The 24729-nt window shown below is 38.4% G+C and overlaps 1 protein-coding gene across 1 annotated transcript; it reads left to right on the top strand.

Annotated features, from left to right (window-relative positions):
- Nucleotides 1–7958: 7958 nt before the first annotated feature.
- Nucleotides 7959–8921, top strand: LOC147820736 (olfactory receptor 8H1-like). The gene has a single exon (XM_087203622.1). The coding sequence runs from the start codon at nt 7959–7961 to the stop codon at nt 8919–8921; it is 963 nt and encodes a 320-aa protein (XP_087059748.1).
- The last annotated feature ends 15808 nt before the right edge of the window (nt 8922–24729 follow it).

Below are 24729 nucleotides of genomic sequence, written 5' to 3'. Positions count from 1 at the left end.
AGTGTGACTGAATGTAGCTGCTGTATGAGCTCTCTTCCTAATGCCTGAGGGTGATAGATGTGAAGATCTGGATGTATACATCAGCCTTCAGGAACTTTATTTGCTTGCACCTGGCTTGCTTCATTCATATTTTACAAGTTTCTCTTGGTGAATTTAACAGACCAACACACAAATAGCTAGAAGAAAAAAACAGGCTATTAATTCCCAATTTCAGATTCAGAATAAAACAATATACTGAAACAGAATTAAATTATAAGAAAGTGGTGCATGGTAATGTTGTAGACAATTTGGAAAATAACGAATACTATTAAAGCAAAGAGATATACCATAGCAATTATTGAAAGTGTTGTGCATATTCCTCTAGATAACTGGTTATTAGCATACATTATTGAATATGTGTTCTGACATTTCCTGTGTGATCTTTGCTGCTTTGTATATTCATTTTAAAGTTTACATTCAAATAATTTCTTTGTAATTGAGGTCAATGAGATGAATATATTCTCAGTATATGAGCAAAATTAACACTGTCATTGTGCTTTGCTTTGAAACTAAAACACTGTGAATTCACCAAGTAAAAATCTGCATGTGGTAATATCTTTTAGCTGTATATTTGCTAACCGTGCTAAAACCATAACTTTGTGTGACATACAAAGAATATTTAGCCTCCTGTTTCTTTGCCTTTCACCAAATGTCTTTAGATTTGTAATGCTATGTAAAAATAAATTACAAAACTCACTATAAGCATCATTTGTGTTACATTTTAATGGGAGTAATTTGGTAAAAAAAAAATTGGGAATGAATTTTGAATATGTTGCATTGAATTAGTTTAGGTCAATAGAAAAATAAAATCTTATTGTAATATTTTATTTACATTTCTATAACTGGATATTTAAATTTCTCTTCTATATTTCAGGTTATTTGATATTATATAGTTTCATTTTCTTAGTATATATTTTATTTCAACTTATTAATCTTTTATTGTATTATTTTAATCCCAGCATGTGATTGTTTAAATTATTTATTTTTTGAAAAGTTTTACTTTTTTAGTTATATTTATTTTTATTGTATAAAGTGCAATATCACTATTTTAAAAGTTATGAATTTACTGATGTATTACTAATGCAAACAATTATTTTGTAAACATCATGGAAACATGTAGTATATTATTCAAATTTCTGAATCTTTCACAGTTATTTCTTCTCCTAAATCAATATTACCTCAAATTATTATTTCTTTTTCCTATGTTTTAAGAATCAATTTTATAGGTATTCCTGGCTATTTTTCTTTGCAATTCAAATCAAGATTTTAATAAATGTGTATTGCTCAATATGTTGTCTGGGCTCATCTGTCATCACAAACATATCTTCGTAATTTCATATATTTATGATGTCTTGCCACTTTCCCATCATTTTTATGGGATGTTTTATATTGTTCGAATTTCTTTGAATTTCTATGATTTAGATAATTATGATGGGGTTTTTTTGGCAAAGCACTCAATTAATATTATGGCTTTATAAATGATATTTTATTTGAAGAAACAAATTTTTATTAAATTGAGACTAACAAATTTTCTTTGAAATATACACTGAAAAGAAGTTATATTATATTAATAAACATTGTATAATTCAATGGCAATGAGAAGCAAACATTTAAATGACTTGTTACTTTATTAGAGTACTGCATAGCTCACGTAAAAGAAGTTATTTTTCTGAAATAATTTATTACCAGTTGTTACATGGTGCCAGGTCAGAATGTTATTTAACACAAATACAATTTTTAAAACAACATAATAGAGCACAGCAAAATATGGCACAGTTCATGTAGAGATACCAGTAACATGCTATCTTGCTACACACTAACCATGTTTCAGACAGTAAATGAACAGGCCGAAGATGTCCAAATCACTTATCTGATCCTTACAGAGTAACTCTCAGGTAAGTACTGGTGCTATACACATTGAGGGTCACATAATAGAAAATCATCCTTTCTTGGCTCAAGAAAAAGCTTAATTTTTTTTCTGGAATTTTCCATATATCTAACTGAGTTCATATCATTTGCATCAGAAAAATTTGATTTATACGATAGGACATATTTGGAGTCTACTTCATCACTGTCTCTGTTACTGTCTTGGAATGAGGAACAATCATTTCACTTTTAAAATTATTGTAGTAGTGCCTTAGCATCTCTCTGGCTTTACTTAGCCAATTGTGAAGCACACTGAAAAAGACTGTAAGAGAATGAAGTTGAAACACAGAGTTCTAAGCACAGTCTCATCTCTACCACTAGACAGTGATACTGTTTCTTGGTAGTGTATCCTTTTCACAAACCCTTCAGCACTTCATCACATGAGACGTACATGTCTAAGCCTTTATAAGGGCCCACTGCTAAGAAATGACACTGTTCACTCTCTCTACATCTCTAACTCTCACCATACAGTGCTCTCACTGAGTTTCTGCCTAGGGATCTCCTCACTCTTCCCTGGAAACTTAGGTCCCCAAATGACCCAGGACACTTTTGGTAGTCTGGCTTCAAACTTTCTGCTGTCAAATATCAGCAGTCAAAACAAGTCTACCCCTCACCACCTTATGTATAACTGAATCTGTCTGCATCCCTCTCTGTGCTTTCTTTTCCACAGTAGCTTTCTCCCATCTTTCATTCCATATCCTTTGCTCTTGCCTTCTGTCATTTATCTGTTTTTCCCTGTGATCATGTAAGGCTGTGGCCCTAGATATTTTCTCAGCACTTAGAGCACGGTTTCAGTAAGCGTATTTGGAAGCTGAGTTTGTAGAGGATGTCATTGGTTAGAGCACAGAAAAGTTAAATCACTCACTTGTGGTCTCTCCACTGGTTACAGCCCATGCTTGTTTGAACTTAGAGCAGCAATACCGATCATTATCCTATTCCATGATATTATTTACAATACTATGCTGTTAAAATAAGGTTGAATTCCTTAATCCCCTAACAAAAACAATACAATAGAGGTCATTGAAAAGTGTACATTCTTGTAAAATGTTTTGTGTAATTTCTGATATAAGATACATTGATTTGGTACTAGTAATTAATTTTTTGAAGCATATAAGTATAAACTTACTTGCAGAAAAATTAATTTGATGAAGAGGAGAATGAGTTATATGATGGTTGATGATGGGAAGGTTAATTGTGTTAGTTAGAAGGCAGGCTTTCCTAAAATAACAACAGGACTCAGGAAGGCTGGCTCAACATAGAAAAAAGTGTGTGGATATAACCTGATATGTATTTATGTGTTTAATTATTTATTCTTCTTGCTCTAATTATAAACTTTGAGATGACTATATTTGGTGAGCTAATTCTGGGGCCCAGGTTCCTCTCTGCTTTTCTTCTGTTATTTTGTAACTGTAACCCTCTTGTCCATTATTAAATAGTGAAACCATTACTTGTCCACAATTTTCATGTGAGGAATAGGTAAGAATCATTTTAAAAAGGAAAAGCTGTTACAGTTTCCATTCAGATGAATGAGTGTCTTTCATACAACAATGTAATTTATTGAGATAGGTATAGAACTATTCAGATGACCTATTTTTTGTAATGTATCTTCAAAGAATTGTACTTCTTAATTACCAAATTTATTACAAAAATTTGGTTTACAATACGTTTAATTTCCATTTTCATAATTTTGATTTCTATAGTGAGAATTCTATTTCATTTTATTCTTTCTTAGCATATGTTACTGAGATTGATCAATGGTTTTTTCCCATTAAGTTTATTGGTTTATTTTAGGTATACAATATGGTTACATTCATCGTTGGGATCTTGTACCTTTACATGATGCATCTTGGTTCTTAATTTTTCCTCATACCCCTGCCCTCCCTTCACCTCTCCACCCTTCACTATTTACAAGACTTTGTTTCCATTTTTTTCTCTTGTCATAATTTTTCTTTTCACTTCTTTCCTTTCCCCTACCCCTCCCAGTTCCTCTACTCCATATAGTATAGTAATTTCTTGGAGATATTACTACAGATAATAGATAAACTTATATATATATAAAGTATCAGTGCAATTGTCACATAACTAAGTTTCACATAAATTAATGCTATTACTTTTGGATGGGAAGAATATTTACTTCACCATTTTAGGTTTTCTGTCAGTGAAAATAAAACAGGAAAAGGGAGTTTGACTAGAATGAATATGAAAAGTTATTGCATAAAATTTTACATAAGGGAGGGTTGGAAGGTGAATGACAAGAGGAAGCACCTACAAAACATTCCATGATATTAAAAAAATCCACACATGTTCACCGTGCAGAGTAGTTACATTTTTTGGGGGGAGTCGATGTATCTACATATTGCATCCTGATCATTTTAATTCCCTTACTCTCCCCACCCTTGTCTCTCCCTTTTCTCATCACCAAATCACTACCTCCCTGTTTCCTCCTCTCTCTCCTTCATTTTGATTTTTAAATTTTTTACACTTGACTTTCTTATACATGACAAATCATGTTATTCAGGATATTTGTGCAATACCTATCTGTGTGTGGAGACAGAGGAACCAGAGAAAATTACTCCATTGCAATTTCAGTGAACCAGGAACCAGGCTAAGCCTGGGCACATTGATGTTTCAGGAGGTGAGCAAAGGAAGTAATGCACAGCACTGAGTGAGTGGCTGCCCCTTGAAGGAGGGAAGGAGGGAACTTGTCCTGTGCCTGCAGCAAGAGAGGCTTCAGCACAGTCTCAGGACTGCTGGCTTTGACACCTAACAGAGCCACAGCCTGAGCAGGAGGAAACCTGAGTGCAGCCATGTGAAGCAACCCCAGTGACAATCTCATCTTTCCTCCTGTTTCAGACAGTGTTGTGCCAGGAGTCATCTTAGAAGTCCCTGATTCCTCTGCCTCTGTATAAAAAGCAGGAAAAGCACAGAGAAAAATATCCCTGAGTGCCCAGCCCTCCACTCTGTTCCTAGTCTGTCAGAGTAACCAGGGCAGTGCATAGACCCTCGCCAACCAAGCATCCAGGTGCCAGGCCTGGGAACTGAGGTAGTTGGGCCATAGTTGGGTCCTGTGCACAGATGATGCTGACACCCAGTTCTCCCCTCAACCTGGCTGCCAAGAGCAGAGGGGATGAGGGCAACCGTGGTCCAGACCCCTCAAGGGCAAACCTGGCAGAGGACAGAGGTCAGCACAGAGGGCAGAGCTCATCTACAGACTGCAGGAAATGGCCTCTTTCACCTGGACAGAGGCTGAACAGAGACACAGGAAAAGATAACATGATTTATTTCTTTTCTTCTCATTCTCTATTGTAGGGATTCAGACTGTAGGGAAAGAATAGAAGAAAGGCTGCATTAGCCTTTATTGGAGAAATTGGTAGGAAATCTTACTCTAAGTGGCTTTGTCATTAGATTTACTGGCTAATCCGGAGGTGAAATATCACAACTTTCTAGAGGAATTTCTTAGGAGGGATAGAAAGGACAAAGGTAGAGAAGGAGTGAGAAAGCAGACCTAGAAAGGCATGAGAGGACAATGACAATAAGAATTTACAGCTAAGGATGGAATGCTCTCTAAGGAAGAGACTGATCAGAGAAGGTGCTGACAGGCAAAGAAGGAAGCCAGAGCAGGAGAGCCCACACTTTCAATAAAATGCAGAGGAAACATGGATGGAGGAGCTTCCTAAAGTAAGAGAATACAGTTGTTCAATTTATAAAATACAAGCATATATATATATATATATATATATATATATATATATATGTATATATACTTCCTGTAGGCTCACTGTGTTAGCACACTAGGTACACACATATCCCCTCACTAACTCTAAAAGCTCCCCTGCAAGTCAAAACCTTCTCATACATCACATAGGGCAGGAAGGAGTCCAACAAAGCCTCCCACAAGGAGTCTGCAGGTAGGCAAGGGTGTCTGACTCAGGGTCCTAGGACCTGAGATGCAGCCAAAGACAGGCTAGGAGACACGATGTGACCTATCCAGGTGCTGTGGCCTGGGAGGGAGGGTCCCAAACCCTAATTAAAGAGGCCCAGGGACAGAGGCCTACACACGTCCATCTTTTTCCAGACCCTGCATTCTCTCCAGGGCAGCTCATTTCTGTTTGATTTTTTTTCTTCCTTCCCACAAATAAACCATCTTCCTTTCTTAAGCTTCTTCCCTCTAATTCATTATTGGTCCTGAGTGTTTGATCAGACCAGCTGCTCATGATAGATATGATGCCCCTATAATAGGAGCACTGTATTACACTATATTTTGTGATGACAATTTTTTCATTTCATCAGTGATAATGTCAGACATAAAATAAATATGTGCCTGGAAAGTAAATGTGTTCCTAGAAATTTCATCTACACTCACTTAGAAAACATCAACAACAAGAAAAACACAATACAATACAATGAAACAAAACAGAATCCTAACAGACTACGATTGAGTGTAAACATTAATCTTTGCATATTTAAAAAATTGTGTGACAAATTAAAAGTGAATAAATGAAGTATGGCTGCAATTTAGAGTGTCATGAGATAATGTGTTTATCCTCTCCTGTCTGGAACTTCCTAGGGAAGTGTGGAAATCCTTTGCTCATTTTTTCTTAGAACATCAGTCCTTGGCCTCATGCCCAGTATTTACCCTTGCACTGGGGCCCAGAGGGTGATCACGTGAGCAGGGCCCTGCATGCTCCATGATGGGCCCTGGAAGCACTGGGCAGGGAAGCAGGGCGCGCAGTGCTCTGGTTAAATGCATGCTTGCTCACTGGGACTCTTTTCAGAGGAGACTTCCTGGCTAAGTGTCCATTTGGTCAGGACTTGAACAAATCTGCTTTGGTGATTTAATTTACCTGATAATTAAAAAAGAGGAATGCAGAAAAATATAACAGTCACTTATATCTAAAATATAAAAGTAATTTGTATCAAGGAAAAGAAATATCATGTGATGTCTCAGGTTCTTACATTGTTATCATATTTTCTGTCAGAAAAAAACTTGTAATTTTCAAACTTCTAGACAGATTCTATGGGAAAAAGTTGATTTCACCAAACTTGGCTCACAGTAAGTAACACTTTTAGAATTGAAGTGTTTTAGGAAAGATAAAATAAAACAAGGATTTTATCATAAAAATAAGCATAGACATACATTAAAAACTTATGAAAGTAATAGTATATTCAAACAAGGAATACATAGATGATAAAATTATAATCAACAATGCAAACTTAAAGCTAAGGTATTTTTTTTTATTTTATGGAAATGTGGCTTCCTAAGCCCAAAGCATAAAGAGGCTGGGCCAGGAATATGGAGGGCAGCATATGTTTAAAAATATCTTAATGATTAAAAAGTTTTTAACCCCTCAGTTTTGATAGATATATTCACAATTCATGCTATAGGCAGTATAAAGACTTAGTGGGCCTCACCTAAGTTTCCTAAAATGTAAAATTAATTTCTACTTAATGCCCAATAGCACTGGGAACTAAATGAGAATAAAAGATAAAGTGAAGTTATTTTCCTCATAGTTTATTACATATCTTTCCTCATTTGCAAAAAGAAATTACAAACAGGGATATAAAATTTTAGCTTTAACTCAGCTGGTGAATATCTTGGTATAATTCCAGTGATAAGAAGTAACTGGAGTGATTTCACAAAAGTTCTTTTCAATGCCCTTCATGTAAACTAAGGATCTGTGGATAACAGTGACTATGGCATAAAACTCATAAGTGTATTAAATGTGTTAATGAAGAAAATATTTAGGGTGTATCATATTAAAGCTAATCCTATAGGACATAATATTTCATTATGTCAAAAGCAAATGACAATTCATACCATATCCTTTTCTGTCTGACATTTGAAATTTTTGTTCATATTCAGTAAGTTTTTGTCAATTTGAAAGAAGAGTAAACTAATTAAAATAATGATTGGGCCACTCATAAAAATAAAACCTGTTTTCAATCACTCAAGCTAAGTATACAATTGGATTTCTCAATAGTTTAAACGTTGCATGATGAGTAGAAGGAACTCCACCACTGTGACTGACTTCATCCTCATGGGGCTGACGGACTCTGCAGAGACACAGCTGGTCCTCTCCATGCTCTTTCTCCTGATTTACCTGATCACAGTGCTGGGGAATGCGGGGATGATACTGATCATTCACCTGGATCCCCAGCTTCACACCCCCATGTACTTTTTTCTCACTCACCTGTCATTTCTTGACCTCAGCTACTCAAGTGTCTTCACCCCTAAAACCTTACAGAGCTTACTGACTTCTACCAAGAGCATCTCCTTCCTGGGCTGCTTCACCCAGTTGTACGGTTTTATCCTCTCGGCTAGCACTGAATGCTTTCTTCTCTCCTCAATGGCCTATGATCGCTATGTAGCCATCTGCAACCCTCTGCACTATGCAGTCATTATGTCCACAGGGCTGTGCCATGTCCTGCTTGCTGGTTCCTATGTCATTGGCTTTGTGAATTCCACTGTGAGTGTGGTTTTCATGAGCAAACTGCACTTTTGCAAGTCTAAAGTCATCCAGCATTTTTTCTGTGACTCATCCCCAGTTTTAGCTCTGTCCTGCAGTGCCACTTCTGAGGTTGAACTCATTATATTCATTGGTGCTGGCTCCACCATAGTGCTGTCCCTCATCACCATATCTGGATCATATGTGCCCATCCTCTCCACTATCCTGAAAATTAATTCCACTGCTGGAAAGAAAAAAGCCTTCTCCACCTGTGCTTCCCATCTGCTGGGAGTCACCATCTTCTACAGCACTGTGATATTTACTTATCTAAAACCAAAGACATCCTACTCCTTGGGAAAGGATCAGGTGGCTTCTGTGTTTTACACGATTGTGATCCCCATGCTGAACCCTCTTATTTACAGTCTCAGAAACAAAGAGGTGAAAAGTGCTGCTGCTAGAATCATGCAGAAGAGAGAGGGCTGCAGGAAGTTAATATCACAGTGGTGCTAAGCATCTGCACTTGTCTTTTCCTTTTTTAATGGGAAATTATTTAGTCTGGTTTTCAACAAATATTGTGATTTTATTTACTATTTTTTTCCTCTGCAGCTGTCCTTTCCTTAGCAAACATGATAGTGGACATTTCCAGGCCCAGATTTTTAGACATTTATGTTTCATCTGTCAATTATGAAACATGTGCTATTCTGTGAATAAATGGAGGTGGCTTCAAGAGCAACTAATGTGGAAATCAAGAAAATATGTTTGTCATACTGAAAAGTGCATCATTCCATATTCATGCATGCTCTATTTTTAGAGAATTTTATAGTAGTCACTCTGCTTATAATAGAGATTAAAGCAGCAATGTTTCTGAGAAATGGCTTTAAAATCAAGAATTGGGCATTTAGATTCTAGTTGTACTAGTGTACTAGTGTACAACCCACATTAATTCACTGAAATTTTTACAGTCAGTGTCATCAACTGCATAAGATATATAATAATCCTATCTCTCTCTTCAGAAGAAGGTTGTAAACATGGAGGAAAATAACAATGAATACTGGCTATTATCATTGGATGCCTTGCATTACTGTGATATTTAATACATAATACATTTTGAATAATATTTCATGTTTCATGAATTTTTTGTTAATTTGATATATAAACATAACATCTAAAAAGGAAAAAATAGAAGCCAGGTGTTCCCAATTTTGGACACAGAATAAAGTTTAATATTGAATTAGATTGAAGTTATAGGAAAACAATATGTCCTAATATTGAAGACAATTTGGAAAATGAAAATTGTTAGAGAAAAGAAAAATGTTGTATTAATTGTTGACATTTCTGTGCTTGTTTTTGTAGATCAGTGGTTATGAATATAGCTATATATGTAATATAACATTTCTGTAAATTCTTGTATAGTATTTGATGCTTTCTTTATTTACTTTAAAGTTTAATATCCAATAATTTATGCAATTCTACAAAGGAAAAACCATTATGCAGATTTTATTCATAAGGATGCTTTTATAAAATCCTTTAATGTTTTAAGTAGATAATTGCTCATATTACTTAGTTCTTGTAATGTATCTTTAAGGAACTTAACTTTTTAATCATAAAATTCATATGCAGAACATTTTTATAATAAAATTTTCTTTCCACTTTAATTTTTCAGAGGATTTGTTGATATCTTTATTTTATTCTTATATTCTGTTTGTTGCTCTCCATGCAGTAACAACTTTTGTTTTTAACCCCATATTATACTAATGTCTACCAAATATATATGTATGTGTAACATTACTTTTCTGGTGCTGAGGGTTGAAGCCAAGTCATGAAATACAATAGTGAAGCACTGTACCATTAAGCTATATATCTACCCCATATTAAACAAATGTCTCTGGCTGCCTTTAGACAAATACTATCATGAATACATATATTTGCCCAAGTTGATCATATTAGTTATTCTTGTACATATTTGATAGTGATGAAGAGAGAACACTTGGAGAGCTAATATGAGCTCTCTCAATTAAAGGTTGACTGATTTTCACATCTGCTTGTGTTTGGCTTTAACTATGGCTTAATATGTAGCTGAGACTCCTTGGTGCTTGCAGTGGTTACATCTTGTTCAACACTCTGCACAAATTGAACAATTTTATGGGTTCCATGTATTCTTGGAAGGGACTTGCCTTTGGAACTTAGATTATGTGAATGAATGTGAATTCAAACTCGGGAAAGGCTCATTGAAAATTATGTTTGTATATTAACTGGATTTTTAAACAAATGTAGAGGAATTTTTATTATAGGTTTTTACAACTTACTTGGAAATGCAACCTCTGCTATTCATTGCTATTACTTGGAAAACCTTTTCTATGTATAACACCACATTTACCAGAGCACTATCCACTTCTGAACCTTGAAAATATAATGGTTCCCCAACTCAGCCCTTTTCTAACTGATCCCATCCACTCTATTCTTCTGCTGCTACATTGTTTCTTTGCTCATTTCTTCTTTCATTTGTTCTTTCATGTTCCCTCCATCTTTCCTTCCTCTCTATCTCCCCATTTGCCCTGTCCTTGCTATCTGCCTTTCTTCCTTCCTCACTTCATTTTTCTCATATTATTATGTCTGTATCCTATTAACTCAAGACAAATGGTGCAATGTCCTAATAACAGCAATGACTTATCAAATCCAGTAGAAATCATTTCTACAAAGAATATTGTATACATTAATTTTCTGTCTTATTCCTGTCACTGAGTTAATGAAGAGCTTCAATACTAAAGTGAAAATATCAGGCAATTCCTTCATTTCTTTATGCAAAGTAAACTTAAAAACCTGAGCTCTGTTGCTAGGAAACAACTTGTAATTTGGACATCACTCTATAGAGACATGTGGCCTTGAGGCAACCATTTGAAATTTTTGTATATGGCTTTCTAATCTGGGATACAATGAAATAGTACAACAATTTCATGGAAATATAATCAGAGAAAGTAAAGACATTAATAATATTGTCAATTAGGGGCCGGGGATTTAGCTCAGTGGTTTCGCCACCTGCTGTGTAACTGCAAGGACCAGAGTTTGATCCCCAGTACCAAAAAATTAATAGTGACAATTAGTTAATAAACTGCATAGATATGCACAATATTACTGTTGCAGGGAGAAAATTTTCCTCATTGTCTTCAAATTTCTGGTTAGTTGTAATAATGTTATGGTAAAGAAAATTTAAATATGGTGAGTATGCAAATATTTTCCATAAAATTTTACTTGAATATAAGACTAGAAAATGGCAAAGCTAAGGCCAGCACAGCTCACAATTCATTTCAGAGTGTGTTTAATTGAGAGTACTTTTTCATTTGAGAGTATATTTAATTTTTTCATTTGAGAGTATTTCTAATTTGTAATACATGAGAATATTGACCACTTTAATCACTGTAGCTGTCCTGTCCTCTCCTTTCTCACCTTTCCCTGCTGCCCTGTCCCATCACCAATAAAATTCTTTTTTATTTCATATTCTCTCTCTCTCTCTCTCTCTCTCTCTCTCCCTCTGAAACAGGGTCTCACTATATACTTTAGTATAGGCTGTGAGTTCATGATGGAGGTCACTGTGGACAATTCCCCCCACACCAGCTTCCTGAGTGCTCAGATTACAGACTGATGTCACCATGCCTATGATATGGAAGAGCAACCTAGAGAAATGGAGATGCACCACACTGTATGCCAGATTTGATCCCTCCTTTTTTTTCTTAAATTCTTATATTGGTTCATGTTAGGTATACAATACATTTACATTTATAATTGGGTGCTTGTACCTGTACTTGATGTATCTTGGTTCTTATTTTTTCCCTATTACCTGTGCATGCTTCGCCCCCTCCACCCTTCCCTATTTACATAGAATTTGTTTCAATTTTTTTCTTTTCTCATAAATTTTTCTTTCCCTTCTTTACTTTCCCCTTCCCATCCCACCACCTCTACACCTTTGGACTTTTCTTCATATTTCAAATTATTAATTACTCACTTCAATTGTTTTAATTTTTATTTACACTCTTAGTTTCTCACACTAGAAATACTATTTGGTATTTACACGTGTGTCCTATTTATTTCACTTAAGAGTATGGCCTCAATATGCATCCATTTAGCAATAAATGTCTCTAGTTTCTCATTCTTTGGAATGGCTGAGTAGCACTCCATTTTATAAAAAAAACACATCTTCTTTATCCAGATTCCAGTTGATGGGCACTTGGGCTGTTTCTAAACTTTAGGTATTACAAACTCTGCCACTATAAACATGGGTGCACATATATTGCTGTGATATGATACTTTTAATTCTTTTGGGAAGATACCCAGGAGGGGAATAGCTCGATCAAATGGGACCTATACCCTTAGTTCTTTGATGTATCTCCATACTGATTTCCACAGTGGTTGTACCACTCTGCACTCCCCACAAAAAATGGAGAAGCGTTCCTTTCTCTGCGAACCCCTGCCAGCATTTGTTATTGGTTGATTTCTTCATAGCAACCATTTTTTTCTGAGATGAGGTGGAATCTCAGTATTGTTTTCATCTGCATCTCTCAAATGACCAGTGATGTTCACATTTTTTCATATGCTTATTTGCTGCTTTTACTTCTTTTCTGAGAAATGTCTGTTGATTTCAGATGCCCATTTTTGAATTGGATCTTTAAATTTGATAGGTCTGATTTCTATTGTTCCTTTATGTATTCTAGATAGTACTCCTTTGTCTGAGGTATAGCTGCTAAAAAACTGTTCCCACATTTTAGGGTGTCTCTTACTCTGTTGGCTGTTTCTCTTGCAGTTCAGAAGCTTTTTAATAAGATGAGATCTCAGTTGTTGACGCTTTGTGCTAGTTCCCATGCTACTGTTTTGTTCATAAAGTCTTTTGCTATGCCAATGTTTTCAAGAGTTCTACCTAACTTATCTTCCAGCAAGTTTAATGTTTCTGTCTGAATATTTAGATCTGCAATCAATTTCAATCTTAGTTTAGTGGATGGTGATATGTATGGGTCTAGTTTTAATCTTTGGCAAGTTGAAATCCGGTTTTCCCAACACCATTTATTAAATGGACTATTGTTACTCCAGTGAGGGTGGTTGGCTCCTTTGTCAAAGATGAGGTGGCTGAGTATGTCTGAAGTTTTTTCTGCATCTTCTAATCTATTCCACTGATCCTCAGGTCTGTTTCTTTGCCAGTACCATGCAGTTTTTATCACAGTAGCTTTGTAGTATAGTTTCAAGATTGGGATTGTGATACCCCCAGCCATGACTCTGTTGCCTAGAATTCCTTTTTGCTCTTCTAGGTCTCTTCTGATTCCAAATGAATTTTTGGGTTGTTTTGTCAGGTTCTGTGAAGTATATTGGAATTTCAATTGGTATTGCATTAACTCTATATAGTAGTTTTGGAAATATGGCTATTTTCACTGTATTTGTTCTTCCTACTGAGGAACAAGGGATGTCATTCCATTTTCCTATATCCTCCCCGATCTCCTTTTTCAGAGTGATGTAGTTTTCAGTGTAGAGGTTTTTTGGTTCCTTTTTTAGATTGATTCTGAGATTTTTCATTTTTTTAGATGCTATTTTACAAGGAACTATTTCCCTAATTTCTCTCTCAGTGAGTCTGCTATTTGTGTATAAGAAGGATATTATTTATTGAGTATTGAACTTGTATCCTGCTATGCTGCTGTATCTGTCAATTAAGTCTAGAAGCCTTTTGGCACAGTTTATTTAGGTCTTCAATGTAAAGTATCATACAATCAGCAAATAATGACAGTTTAATTTCTTGCTTTCCTACCTTTATTCCTTTTATTTCTTTCTCTTTTCTAATTTCTGTGGCTAATGTTTCCAGAACTATATTGAACAAGAGTGGTGATAGTGCACATCCTTGGCTTGTTCCTGATTTTAGCATACAAGATTTCAGTTTTTGACCATTTAGTATGATGTTGGCTGCTGGTTTTTCTTAGATAGCCTTTATCAGGTTGAGATAAAGACCTTCTATTCCAATTTTCTGTAGGTTTTTTTTAAAATCGTGAATGGGTGCTGGATTTTGTCAAATGACTTTTCTGCATCTGTTGAAATGATCATATGGGATTTGTCCTTGACTCTGTTAATATAGTGTATTACTTTTATTGATTTCTTCAATGTTGAACCATCCTTGCATCCCTGGGATGAATCTGACTTGGTTAGGGTGTATGATATTCTTGATGACCCTCTGTATTCTGTTTGCCAGTATCATGTTGAGGATTTTTGCATCTATGTTTATTAGGGAGATTGGTCTGTAGTTCTCTTTTTGGGTTGGGTCTTTCCCTGGTTTTGGAATCAAAGTAACACTTGTGTCCAGGAATGAATTTGGAAGCCTTGCTTCCCTTTCAATTTCCTTGATGAGTTTAAAGAGTAATGGTGGTAGTTCCTCTTTAAATGTCTTGTAGAATCCAGCAGTGAAGACATCAGGACCTGAGTTTTTCCTTGTTGGTAAATATTTATAACATTTTCATTTTCACTCATCGTAATTTTGGTGTTTAGAATTTCTGTATCTTCTTCATTTAACTTTGGCAATTCATATTTTTCTAGGAATCTATCCATTTTTTCCATGTTTTCCATTTTATTAGAGTATAGATTCTCAAAGTAGGTATTGATGATCCTCTGGATTTCTGCTGCGTCTGTTGTGACTTCACCTTTTTCATCCTTAATTGTATGGATTTGAGCCTTTTCTTTCCTTTTTCTGAAAAGGTTGGCTAAAGTTGTATAGCTTTTATTTATTCTTTTGAAAAATCAACATTTTAATTCATTAATTTTTTTATCTTCTCTTAGTCTCCATTGTATTGATTTCTGCTCTGATCTTTATAATTTCCTCTCTTGTATGAGCATTGGGTTTGTTATGCTCTTCTTTCTCTAGGAGCTTGAGGTTTTGCATTAGGTTATTTTTTTATGAGTTCTCTCTGTTTTCCTAATATGGACATTTACTGCTATGAATTTCCTGTGTAGAATTGCTTTCCTTGTGTCTCATAGTTTCCTGTATGTTGTACTGGCATTATCATTTACTTGAGAAACTAATTTCTTCTTTAATTTCCTCTGTCACCCATTGGTTTTTCAGGAGGGCATTATTCAATTTCCATGTGTTTGTGGGTGTTTTGCAGTTTCTTATGTTATTGATTTGAGTACCATTATTAAACCCGGCAGCCAAGGGGGTTTTGCACCACGATAGTTCTCTTAACAATGAGAAGTGGTTTGATTTCTCCTTTAAATCACCCTTTCTGTTGGGTATGGCTCAGGGGAGAGCAAATGGAACCTTTTTTTTTTTTGCTTAAGTGGAATCTTAGATGCAGAACCATGCCAGGTTAGTGTGGGGCACAAGGAAGTTTCACATACAAGCTGAGCTATAAAACATCCTACAACTGTAGCAACTTTACTGCCAAGCAGTATGTGTGTTTTGTGTGGTTTGTCCAAGCACAGGTACAAGCTGATGTTGAGGCTCAAGATGGAGTCACGATGGCTATGACATTTCAAATTCCTCTAAACGTGATGTCAAAGGGTTTGCTCAATTAGAGCCTCTTGATTGGGCAAGGGATTATACAAGGCATTGCAGTAGGATCTCATATACATCAGTTTAACAGAGGCTAGGGTGCTGTTTTGGTTTATGGCTTATCAACCTGGTCCAAAATGTAATGATTTTCCCTGGGTAAAGAATTACTTCTAAGGGGAGTCAGAAGTGGAACCCCCAATTTCATCCTGGTTCAGGGACCTTTGTATCAGAATCAAGACTCAAAACCCATGTTTCCAAACTATGACATCATTAGTGACATTTGGTCCACCACTATAGGAGGCAATCTTTACACAGCTCCGTTTAGGGTAGTAGAAGTCAGTTGGGGACCCACAACCCTTCTGTCCAAATAGATTGAACCCTGGACATGCATAAATGTCATGGCTTCCCAGGTTTATGAATGGATACTAGTAGCTTTCCCAATCTCTCTTAACTAATTTGCAGAGATTTAACTCAGGGAATCTGAGGGGTTGCTGGGGCAGACAGTACCATAACTGACATTGCCTAGAGTCTCTCCTGAGCTAAAGGAGGTGAGGAGAAAGGAGAACAACTCTCCTTGTTGCACCTCCACATAGTTCAGCCTTGTCATCCCAAAGACAATAAGGACAAGCATCACAATCATGAGCAGACTAGCCTTACCTTTAAAGGACCAGTTACCAGCTTGGCAGCCCACTGTTTCACCCACATCATGTGCAATTGGTGAGCCCACATGGAGAATCCATAAACCTTGAGTGCCAACGGTGTTGTGAGGACAAGCCTGTAGGGTCCCTTTCAGGATGGAGTCAGTACTTCACTCTGAAAAACCTTAATGATGACAGTATCCTCAGAAAGGAATAGGTGGCATGGTGTAGAACTGAACAGGGGCTGAGTAGCTCATACCTGGGAGTTAACAGTTTTCTGTGCCTGTTGGAGAGACTGGAGATAATTTAACATGGACTGGTTAGACAATTCTTCTAATACCTCATTTTTAACCTTGTGGAGCAGGTAAGGGGGTCTTGCAAATATGAATTCATAAGGAGTAAAACCTCCATTATGAGAGGTGCACCTTACTCTATGGACAGACAAGGACAGCAGGCTGACCTTACCTTCACCAGTTTCCAGAGTCAGTTTAGTCAGAGTAGATTTCAGTGTCCAATTCATCAGTTCCATTGACCCAAGCTTTGGTGTGAATATACACAGTGGAGTTACCAATTTATGCCCAGTGACCTAGGGACTAACTAAATTTTAGAGGCTACGAAGTTGAGGCCATTGTCAGTTCCAATGGACACCTGTAGTCCTAATATCAGAATTAATTCCTGAAGAATCTTCTTTGTCCTCACAGTGGCAGTCTCCCACTGTGTAGCATAGACCTCTGTCCAATCTGAGAATGCATCTCTGAACACCAGGAGATAGCGATAGCCACCTACTGGTGGTTTGATCTCTATAAAATCCACTTTCCAGTGTTCTCCAGAATTCCAAACTCATAATCTGACCCTGAGTGGTCCAGACAGGCCCTGGCTAAGATTCACTTGTAGCAGGTTAGGCACCTAAGAGAGGCCAGGTAGGTCAGCTACTGTAGATTTGAAAAGCAGTATCTTGGATCTATAAGTTCATCCATCTTGAAACCCCCCAGGTATGTGACTGAATGTAACTGTTGGATGAGCTGTCATCCAAAGGCCTGAGGGAGATACATGTGACCACCTGAATATTTCCACAAGCCTTGGGTATCTTTCTTTGCTTGCAGCTGGCTTGCTTCTTTATCTTCTTCTTAATTGTAAGTAGGGCTAGTTTGGAGCAAAGTGGGAGGAGGACTTATGGTAGGAAGGATGACTAAGAGTTCAGCTGGACTCAGGTCTACCTCTTTAGCTGTGTGATGTGAAAATTGATTTCCAGAAGCCTTGGGTGTACTGTCCTTTTGGTGACCATGAACATGAATGATGGTCACCTCCTTGGAAAGCCGCACTACCTCCAAGAGACAATATCTTTTCTTTGTTCTTCACAGTCTTACCTGTTGCTGTCAAAAGCCCTCACTCTTTGAAAATGCTCACATGGACATGTAGATTAGCAAAGGCATACCTACTGTCAGTGTATGCATCTATCTTCTTTTCCTTTCCCCATCTCAAGGCCTGGGGCAAGGTGATCAGTTCTGTCTTTTGGGTTGAGGTCCCCTCAGGCAGAGGCTGGGCCCAAATGACTTGATCAATTGTAGTCATTACAGTCCCTGCCCTCTGAACCCTGCTTACCACCATGCTTCTTCCATTTGTGAAGAGGGTGGCATCTGACTCAACCAAGGGTGTGTCTGTTAAATCAGATCCAATTGTACCCATTGATCTGGTTCAATACCTCTTCACAGTCATGAATTGGGATGTCAGGGTAATCACCTGGTATGAGTGTAGCCAGATTGAGAACCTGTCATGATGAGAGGCTGTGATACATAGTGAGGCAGCCATTTGACATGGATTTGTTAGCCCCTGAGCAGAGTCCCTACTGAGTGATGGCTCCTGTCTGAGAGTCACCTTATCAGCCTCCTTGACCAATAAAGCTGTAGGTGCTACCAGCCAAAGACATAAAGGCTGTCCTGAGGCCACAGGATATAATCTTTTAGAGACAGGCCACAGGATACTTCCAGGGTCCCAAGGACTGTGTTAGGACTTCTTTAGAAATCCTTCTTACCTCATGGATGAATAGATGAAAAGGCTTAGTAACTGGGTAGTGCCAGGACCAGGGGTGATACCAGAGCTCTTTTCAGATTCTGGAAGGTTTTTCTTCATCTATTCCCCAATAAAGTAGTTTATTTCTTTATGTTGCAGAATGAGGGGGGCACACTAAGAAAACACAGGTATGCACAAGCAATAGTACCCAGCTGGAAGTAGGAATTCTCATACCTGATTCTTGGTAGTTGGTGTAGGTATCTGGAGGAAGGCCATTTTGCTGGCCTGGAACAAAGCTCTTCTTCCTTCTGAGAATTCATACACAAGGTAAGATACTTTAGGGGCACAGAATTGTGCCTTCTTGGCCATGATGCAGTAGCCTAACTCCTCTAGCAGCTGAAAAATCACTCAGGTCCGCTGCAAACATTCTGAGTAGCTAGTAGCAGCTGATAAGAAATCATCCATGTATGGAAGCAGAGTGAGGTTAGGGTTGTGAAATCAAAAACTCACCAAGTCCTTCTGAAGGGCCTCACTGAACAGGGTAGGTGAAATTTGAATCCCTGAGGAAATCATGTCAAGGTGAGCTAGGCATGGGTCCCTGGAAACAGGGTCAGTCCACTGGAAGGCAAAGATGGGCTGGGTAGCTGGGGCAAGGGCCACAATGAAAAAAAGTATGTTTTAAAACTAGCACAGTATACACTTGGTGCTCAGGAGACAGCAAATTCAGAAGTGTATAGGGATTGGGGACAATAGGATGCAAATTTATCACTAGCTGGTTAACTTCCCTCAAGTCCCTAACCTGCTTGTAATCTGTTATTCCCAGTTTTTGTACTGGCAGGAACTGCATATTCCATGCAGAGTGACAGGGACTTAATATTCCAAAGTTCACCAACCTCTAAATGTGAGGGGCTATTCCCTGTCTGGCCTACTGAGAGATGGGGTATTGTGGAGATCTCATACCAGCAAGGGGAATGCAGTGTCCAGTATGGAAATTTTGGACTGCAACCATGACCCCCTGCATGAGTATAGTTTTTGATGAAAGCTCTTCCAGAAGACTTTTTAACACAGACCTCTTGGTCCCAGTTTCCACCAGTAAACAGACCAGTTGTCCCCCTAAGTCAACATTTACCATGGGCTCCCAGGAACCAAGAGCGAAGGAGCTCCATCCCCCTCAGTCTGAATCTTCCTTTCCCTTTGATATGGGAAGGGATATTGGCAGAGGGCCTATGGGAGCATTCATTTTTCCAGTGCCTTTCCTCCTTAATAGTTAAATTGATTTCTGCCCAATGGAAGATATCCTCCTGTCTTTCTAGGCATCTTCCATTTGAGCTTTTGGGGTTGTGTCCCCCAGGGTCCTCTCTGATGGCAGCTGGCAATATCTTTTCTGGTTTCCTGGCTGATCTTCCTGACATAATTGTGGCCAATTTTTGTTTTTCTGAATCCCTATTGTCAAACACCTTGTGACTGCTTCTAACAGCTGAGGTGTGTTCATTCCTTTGAATCCCTCCAATTTTTGTAATATTCCCCTAATATTGGGTCTAGACTGAGTAAAATAAGTGAAACTCATAGCTCTATAAGGAATAGGGTTTAAACCTTGAAGACATCATGAAATCTCTCCAGGAATGCACTAGGGAAATCCTCTGGACCCTGTGTTACTTCAGTGGTTATTGACAGATTTATGGGTTTCCAAACAGATGCTTGAATTCCTTTCAACAAGTTCTGGTAAAAAGTGATCAAAGCCTATTTCCCCCCCTGAAGAATTTGTATCCTTCTGCTCAGAGGGGAAACATTGTTTCAGCAAATCCTGGACCTCCTTCCCTGAACACCCCCCCCCAATAAAATCTTTCTAGACTCAAACCTCATCCTATCCCATTCCTCAGTGGTGAACAGCGTCAAAAACAAATATTGACTGTCATCCTAGTTTTGCAGATGATTCCCAAAGATAGAATCTATCAGAAAAATCAGCACCTGGGGTTTCTCAAAGAATTGTGGGTTCTGGGTTTTCCAGTTGCTGAGGTCAGAAGTGGACAGGGAAAATATACCAGTATGAGCCTGTTCCATGGCTGGCCCCCTTGAGAGGATGGGGCTCCCTCAAAGGCAGGAGAGTCTCTGGATTGCATTTTCCTAATGTGATGACCTGATGCCAGGATGGGAAATGCTCTCTTATAGGGGTAGAAGTGGCAGGAGAAGTAGAGAGAAAAATGAGGGAATTAGTTACAGGAGCATCAGGAAAGATAGGAGAGGGGGGCAAACTAGGGTTATACACAGATGGATTGGGGAGGATTTCCCTAGTGTCTGACTGGTGAAGAACTGACTGGATGTAGACCATGAGTGTAACAGGTTGTGAAGATGGTGACCCCATGGTAGAGACACTTACAGCAGGCAGGAGGTAGCCAAGAATAGGAGCTGCAAGAACAAATAAAAAGAGAAGAAGATGTCTGCACATAGAGAAAGAAGCCTTAGTGTTTATGTGGTGTATCCTTGATGATGTCTCAACAGACAAAGGAAAGGGGTATAGCTCTGTGTGAAGAACCACACAGTCAGTTGACTGGCTGAAGCCTCTCAGCCACTTTAAATACAGTCCAGGTTTTAGGGTGTATTTATCTTGTCATGGGAGCACCCATTTGGTTTTTCTTAGTTGTGCACATGAACCAAAGTAGGATCTCATTCAGACCCCATAACTCCAAAGGGGAATCCCCTTTTTTGTCATGGGGAATAGACAGAAGTTTCTATAGTTTATCCTGTTTGTTACCATTCATTCATCCATTCAACCAGCAGTCATTTAGAGGCCAAGAACATTCCACACCCATCACTGGGGATTTAACAAATGGGGTGACCTGCGCCAGAGCAGACCAGCTGGCCACCTCAGTCATTGTGCTAACCTTGGGAGGGGCCTAGGGAACAGCTTCCTCAAGGACTATTTTTCCCCCACCAGAATCTGAAGGATCCTTACTTGCAGACCAAACCAGATATAATGCAGAAATGTAGTTCAGACTGACATGAAACCTCAGTTATCCACCTGCCTCAGTTTCCCTTGTGGTGTGATTACAGAAATGCAGCACTATACCTTGCTTTTTTTTCTTTGCTCTTCACTTTCTTTACATGTTGTGTTTCTCATCTAAGAGAAGTCATGCTCTCAATGATATTTGTCTAAGCCAAAAGATACTCAGCTCTGTGAGGAGATTCAGGAGACACTGAATCACTAGGTTGATACAAGAGAGAGCTAGCAATCAGGTAAAACTCAGATTTATAGTATTTAGAAAGAGGAGTAAGAGAAGTACTTCACAGGCACAGAATAAATGGTTGCTCATTATGGAGGAGAATGTGCCCTTGCTGATAAGAGAGAAAGCTCCCCATACTACAGATGCCAAGTCTGCTAGAAGAGGTGGAGCCTGAGGAGAAAGAGACCTGAGTTGAGCCTAGCATGTTGGAAGGTAGTGATGCTTCCCAGAATTACTTGTGCATGGACACAGACTTGGGTCTGGAACTATCTTGGAAGCCCCCTCTCCCTCTGCCTAAGAACCACCAAGAGAAGTAATGAAACACCATTCTTATCTGGAGTAACTTTCTCTATTTTGGTAGGTGCAGTGGGAGAACAGACACCCCCATATTTTCTGTTCTGAAGGGTACAACAGCCACTTCACATCTGACAAACAGTGAGACCCTCTTAATTATTAGGTTGGATCCCAAAGAAGGGCAGCTGGTACACAGAAGACTGAAATGAAGTAAATAAAGAAGATAGCCTCTTGACTGGCTAGATGGAGAGCAGAAGCCAGGGTGGGAAATTCTCCATGGAGTGAGACAGACAGCATGAGCCCAGCTGGTGGTGAGCACACCAAGACCAGTGAAGGGAAACAGTAGAACACAACAGGCCAGGATACAGAAAACAAGGTGCTCTGAACACTGCTACAGGCCAGAGCTCAGGCACAGGAGGATTTGTGGGAGGTGGGATCTGAGGCTGGGAGCAGGGCTGTGAAGAGGTGTGGAAGCCAGGTGATGTGCAACTCCTTATCTCAGTGAAGACACTGAATAGCCAGCACCTCTGCTCTGCTTGGAGGCCATCAGAGTAACCAGGGCAGTGCATAAACACGGATATCTAAGCATCTGGGAGCCAGGCCTGGGAAATGTGGCAATGGGGCCATGGTCTAGACCTCCCCATAGATTATGCACACATCACATTTTCCCCTTTCCCTGGCTCCCAAGACCAGAGGTGATGAGGGAAGCTGTGGTCCAGGCTCCAAAGGGCAAACCTGGAAGAGCACAGAGGCCACCACGGAGGGCAGAGCTCAGCTCCAGACTGAAGGAAATGGCCTCTCCAACCTGGACAGAGGCTGGGAGGAGATGCAGGGAATGACAATGTGCTTTCCATGTTTCTCCTTCTATTAGGCTTTGTCCCACAGTGGAATTCTACAGGAAATGCTGGTCTCCAGTCCAGATTCCCCCACAAGGAGGAAGAATCACCATGTGTGTGATTTTGTAAGCATTATGCTATTGTGTGTGCACCTGCAGGGTCTTACCTTGTTTTGTTATGTTTTCTCCTGCCAGGGTTGTTTCACAGACTTTCTAACATTCTAGCACACAGGTATCTGCTAATTCTTCACCTGAATCCACTCTCCCCTACTTCTCTCCTTTTTCATTTATATTCCCCTCCTTTCTCTTCTTTCTTCCTCCTTCTTCCACACCTCTTGGCTATCCCCTCCCTCCCTCATTTCTTCTTATATGTAAATATTCTCATTAAGGCCTTTCCACCCCAGCCCATTCAACCTCCTTCCTCCCTCCTCCTTTCTGATCCTAAATTTGGAAAAACATTGGAGAGTTTGTCCAACAAATTATAAATTATACATTGGTGAATGATTTGTTCTTTAGATGTTGATATTACTGATGATTATTCTGTCTTCAGAAAGCAGTGGTAAGTATTCCACCTCACAGAAGAGCTCTGTAACAGCAAGAAACTCTGACTTTCAATTAACCCTTAATAAAATACCTCAGCTTTGCTATTATGTTCAATTTTCTTGTTATTCTTCTCAAGACAACATCTTACTTGACTATATATAACAAAGCAGGTATTTTCCCACTAGTCATTTCCAGTTTTATGGTAGTGTCCAGGCTGGTTACTTCTTTCTGCTTATTTTTTTCTTTTATAAAATAAAAATTCAACTAAACTAATAAGATAAAACATATTACATGAATGTAGCCTCTAGAAGAAGCCAGCCAGCCAGACAAAGCAGAATGTAGGTTCTGCTGCATTCCTGTGGTGCCTGAGGATGCCTATTTATCCTCTCAGTTCTGTTAGTGAAGACTGGAGTCCTGCCCACTGCATGAGACATGAGGGGGCTCCTTACTAATAGGCTAACACACCCACTCCTGGCAGAATATGTTGAGTCATAAAATTAGAATAAAATACTCAAAGCACTGTAGTATAATAATTATGCAAACTTCAATGTACACATCCGACTGTTTTTTCTCACATACACAAAGACTGGAGATAAATATTATTACATAAAAAAGTATAAGAACTCTTGAATTGACTTTTTTTTTCTTTGCAATTTAATGATTTCTACTTCTTTCTAGTGATTAAGCATTATAACTATGGCCAAGTCATTCATTTAAGTATAAAACATTTCCAGGCAATTGTCAATTGTAAAGAATGTCTGACCAACGAAATTTCTTCTCTAACTTCCTAGTCAAAAAATACCTGATCAATAACACAAATGTAAACATTATTTCTGGCAACTTTATATTACTATGAGTCAATTTAAAAAGTAAATAAATGAAGTTTAGAAGAAACTTGGTGCAGCACATGAGCAGGTGAAATATTTATTTTCTACATGTGGGACTTCTAAGGGAAAAGACTAAATCTTTTGTTCAGTAAATCCTTGAACTTTTGTCCTTGGAATCGGGCCAAGAAATCTTCCCTGGAAATTGCTCTCCAAGGATGACCAATGGCTTCAGTGTTCTGAATGTGCAGTATATGAGGCTGACTGGGAAGAGAGGCACACACTGGTCTGTCTCCATTCACAGGTCCCTCTCACACTCTTTTCAGAGGAAACTTCAGGTTATTTTCCATTTGAACAAGACTTGAACAAAACTTCTAGGGTGATACAATTTACCTCAGAATAAAAAATATGAATGCAGAAAAGCATAAAGATAAATTGTC

This window comes from Heterocephalus glaber, unplaced genomic scaffold, assembly GCF_053883595.1.
Source record: "Heterocephalus glaber isolate CG9 unplaced genomic scaffold, H.glaber_assembly_v1.0 deba00001805, whole genome shotgun sequence".
Lineage (NCBI taxonomy): Eukaryota > Metazoa > Chordata > Mammalia > Rodentia > Bathyergidae > Heterocephalus > Heterocephalus glaber.
Note: the sequence above shows the minus strand (reverse complement) of the source record. Positions and strands in the feature narration are given on the sequence as shown.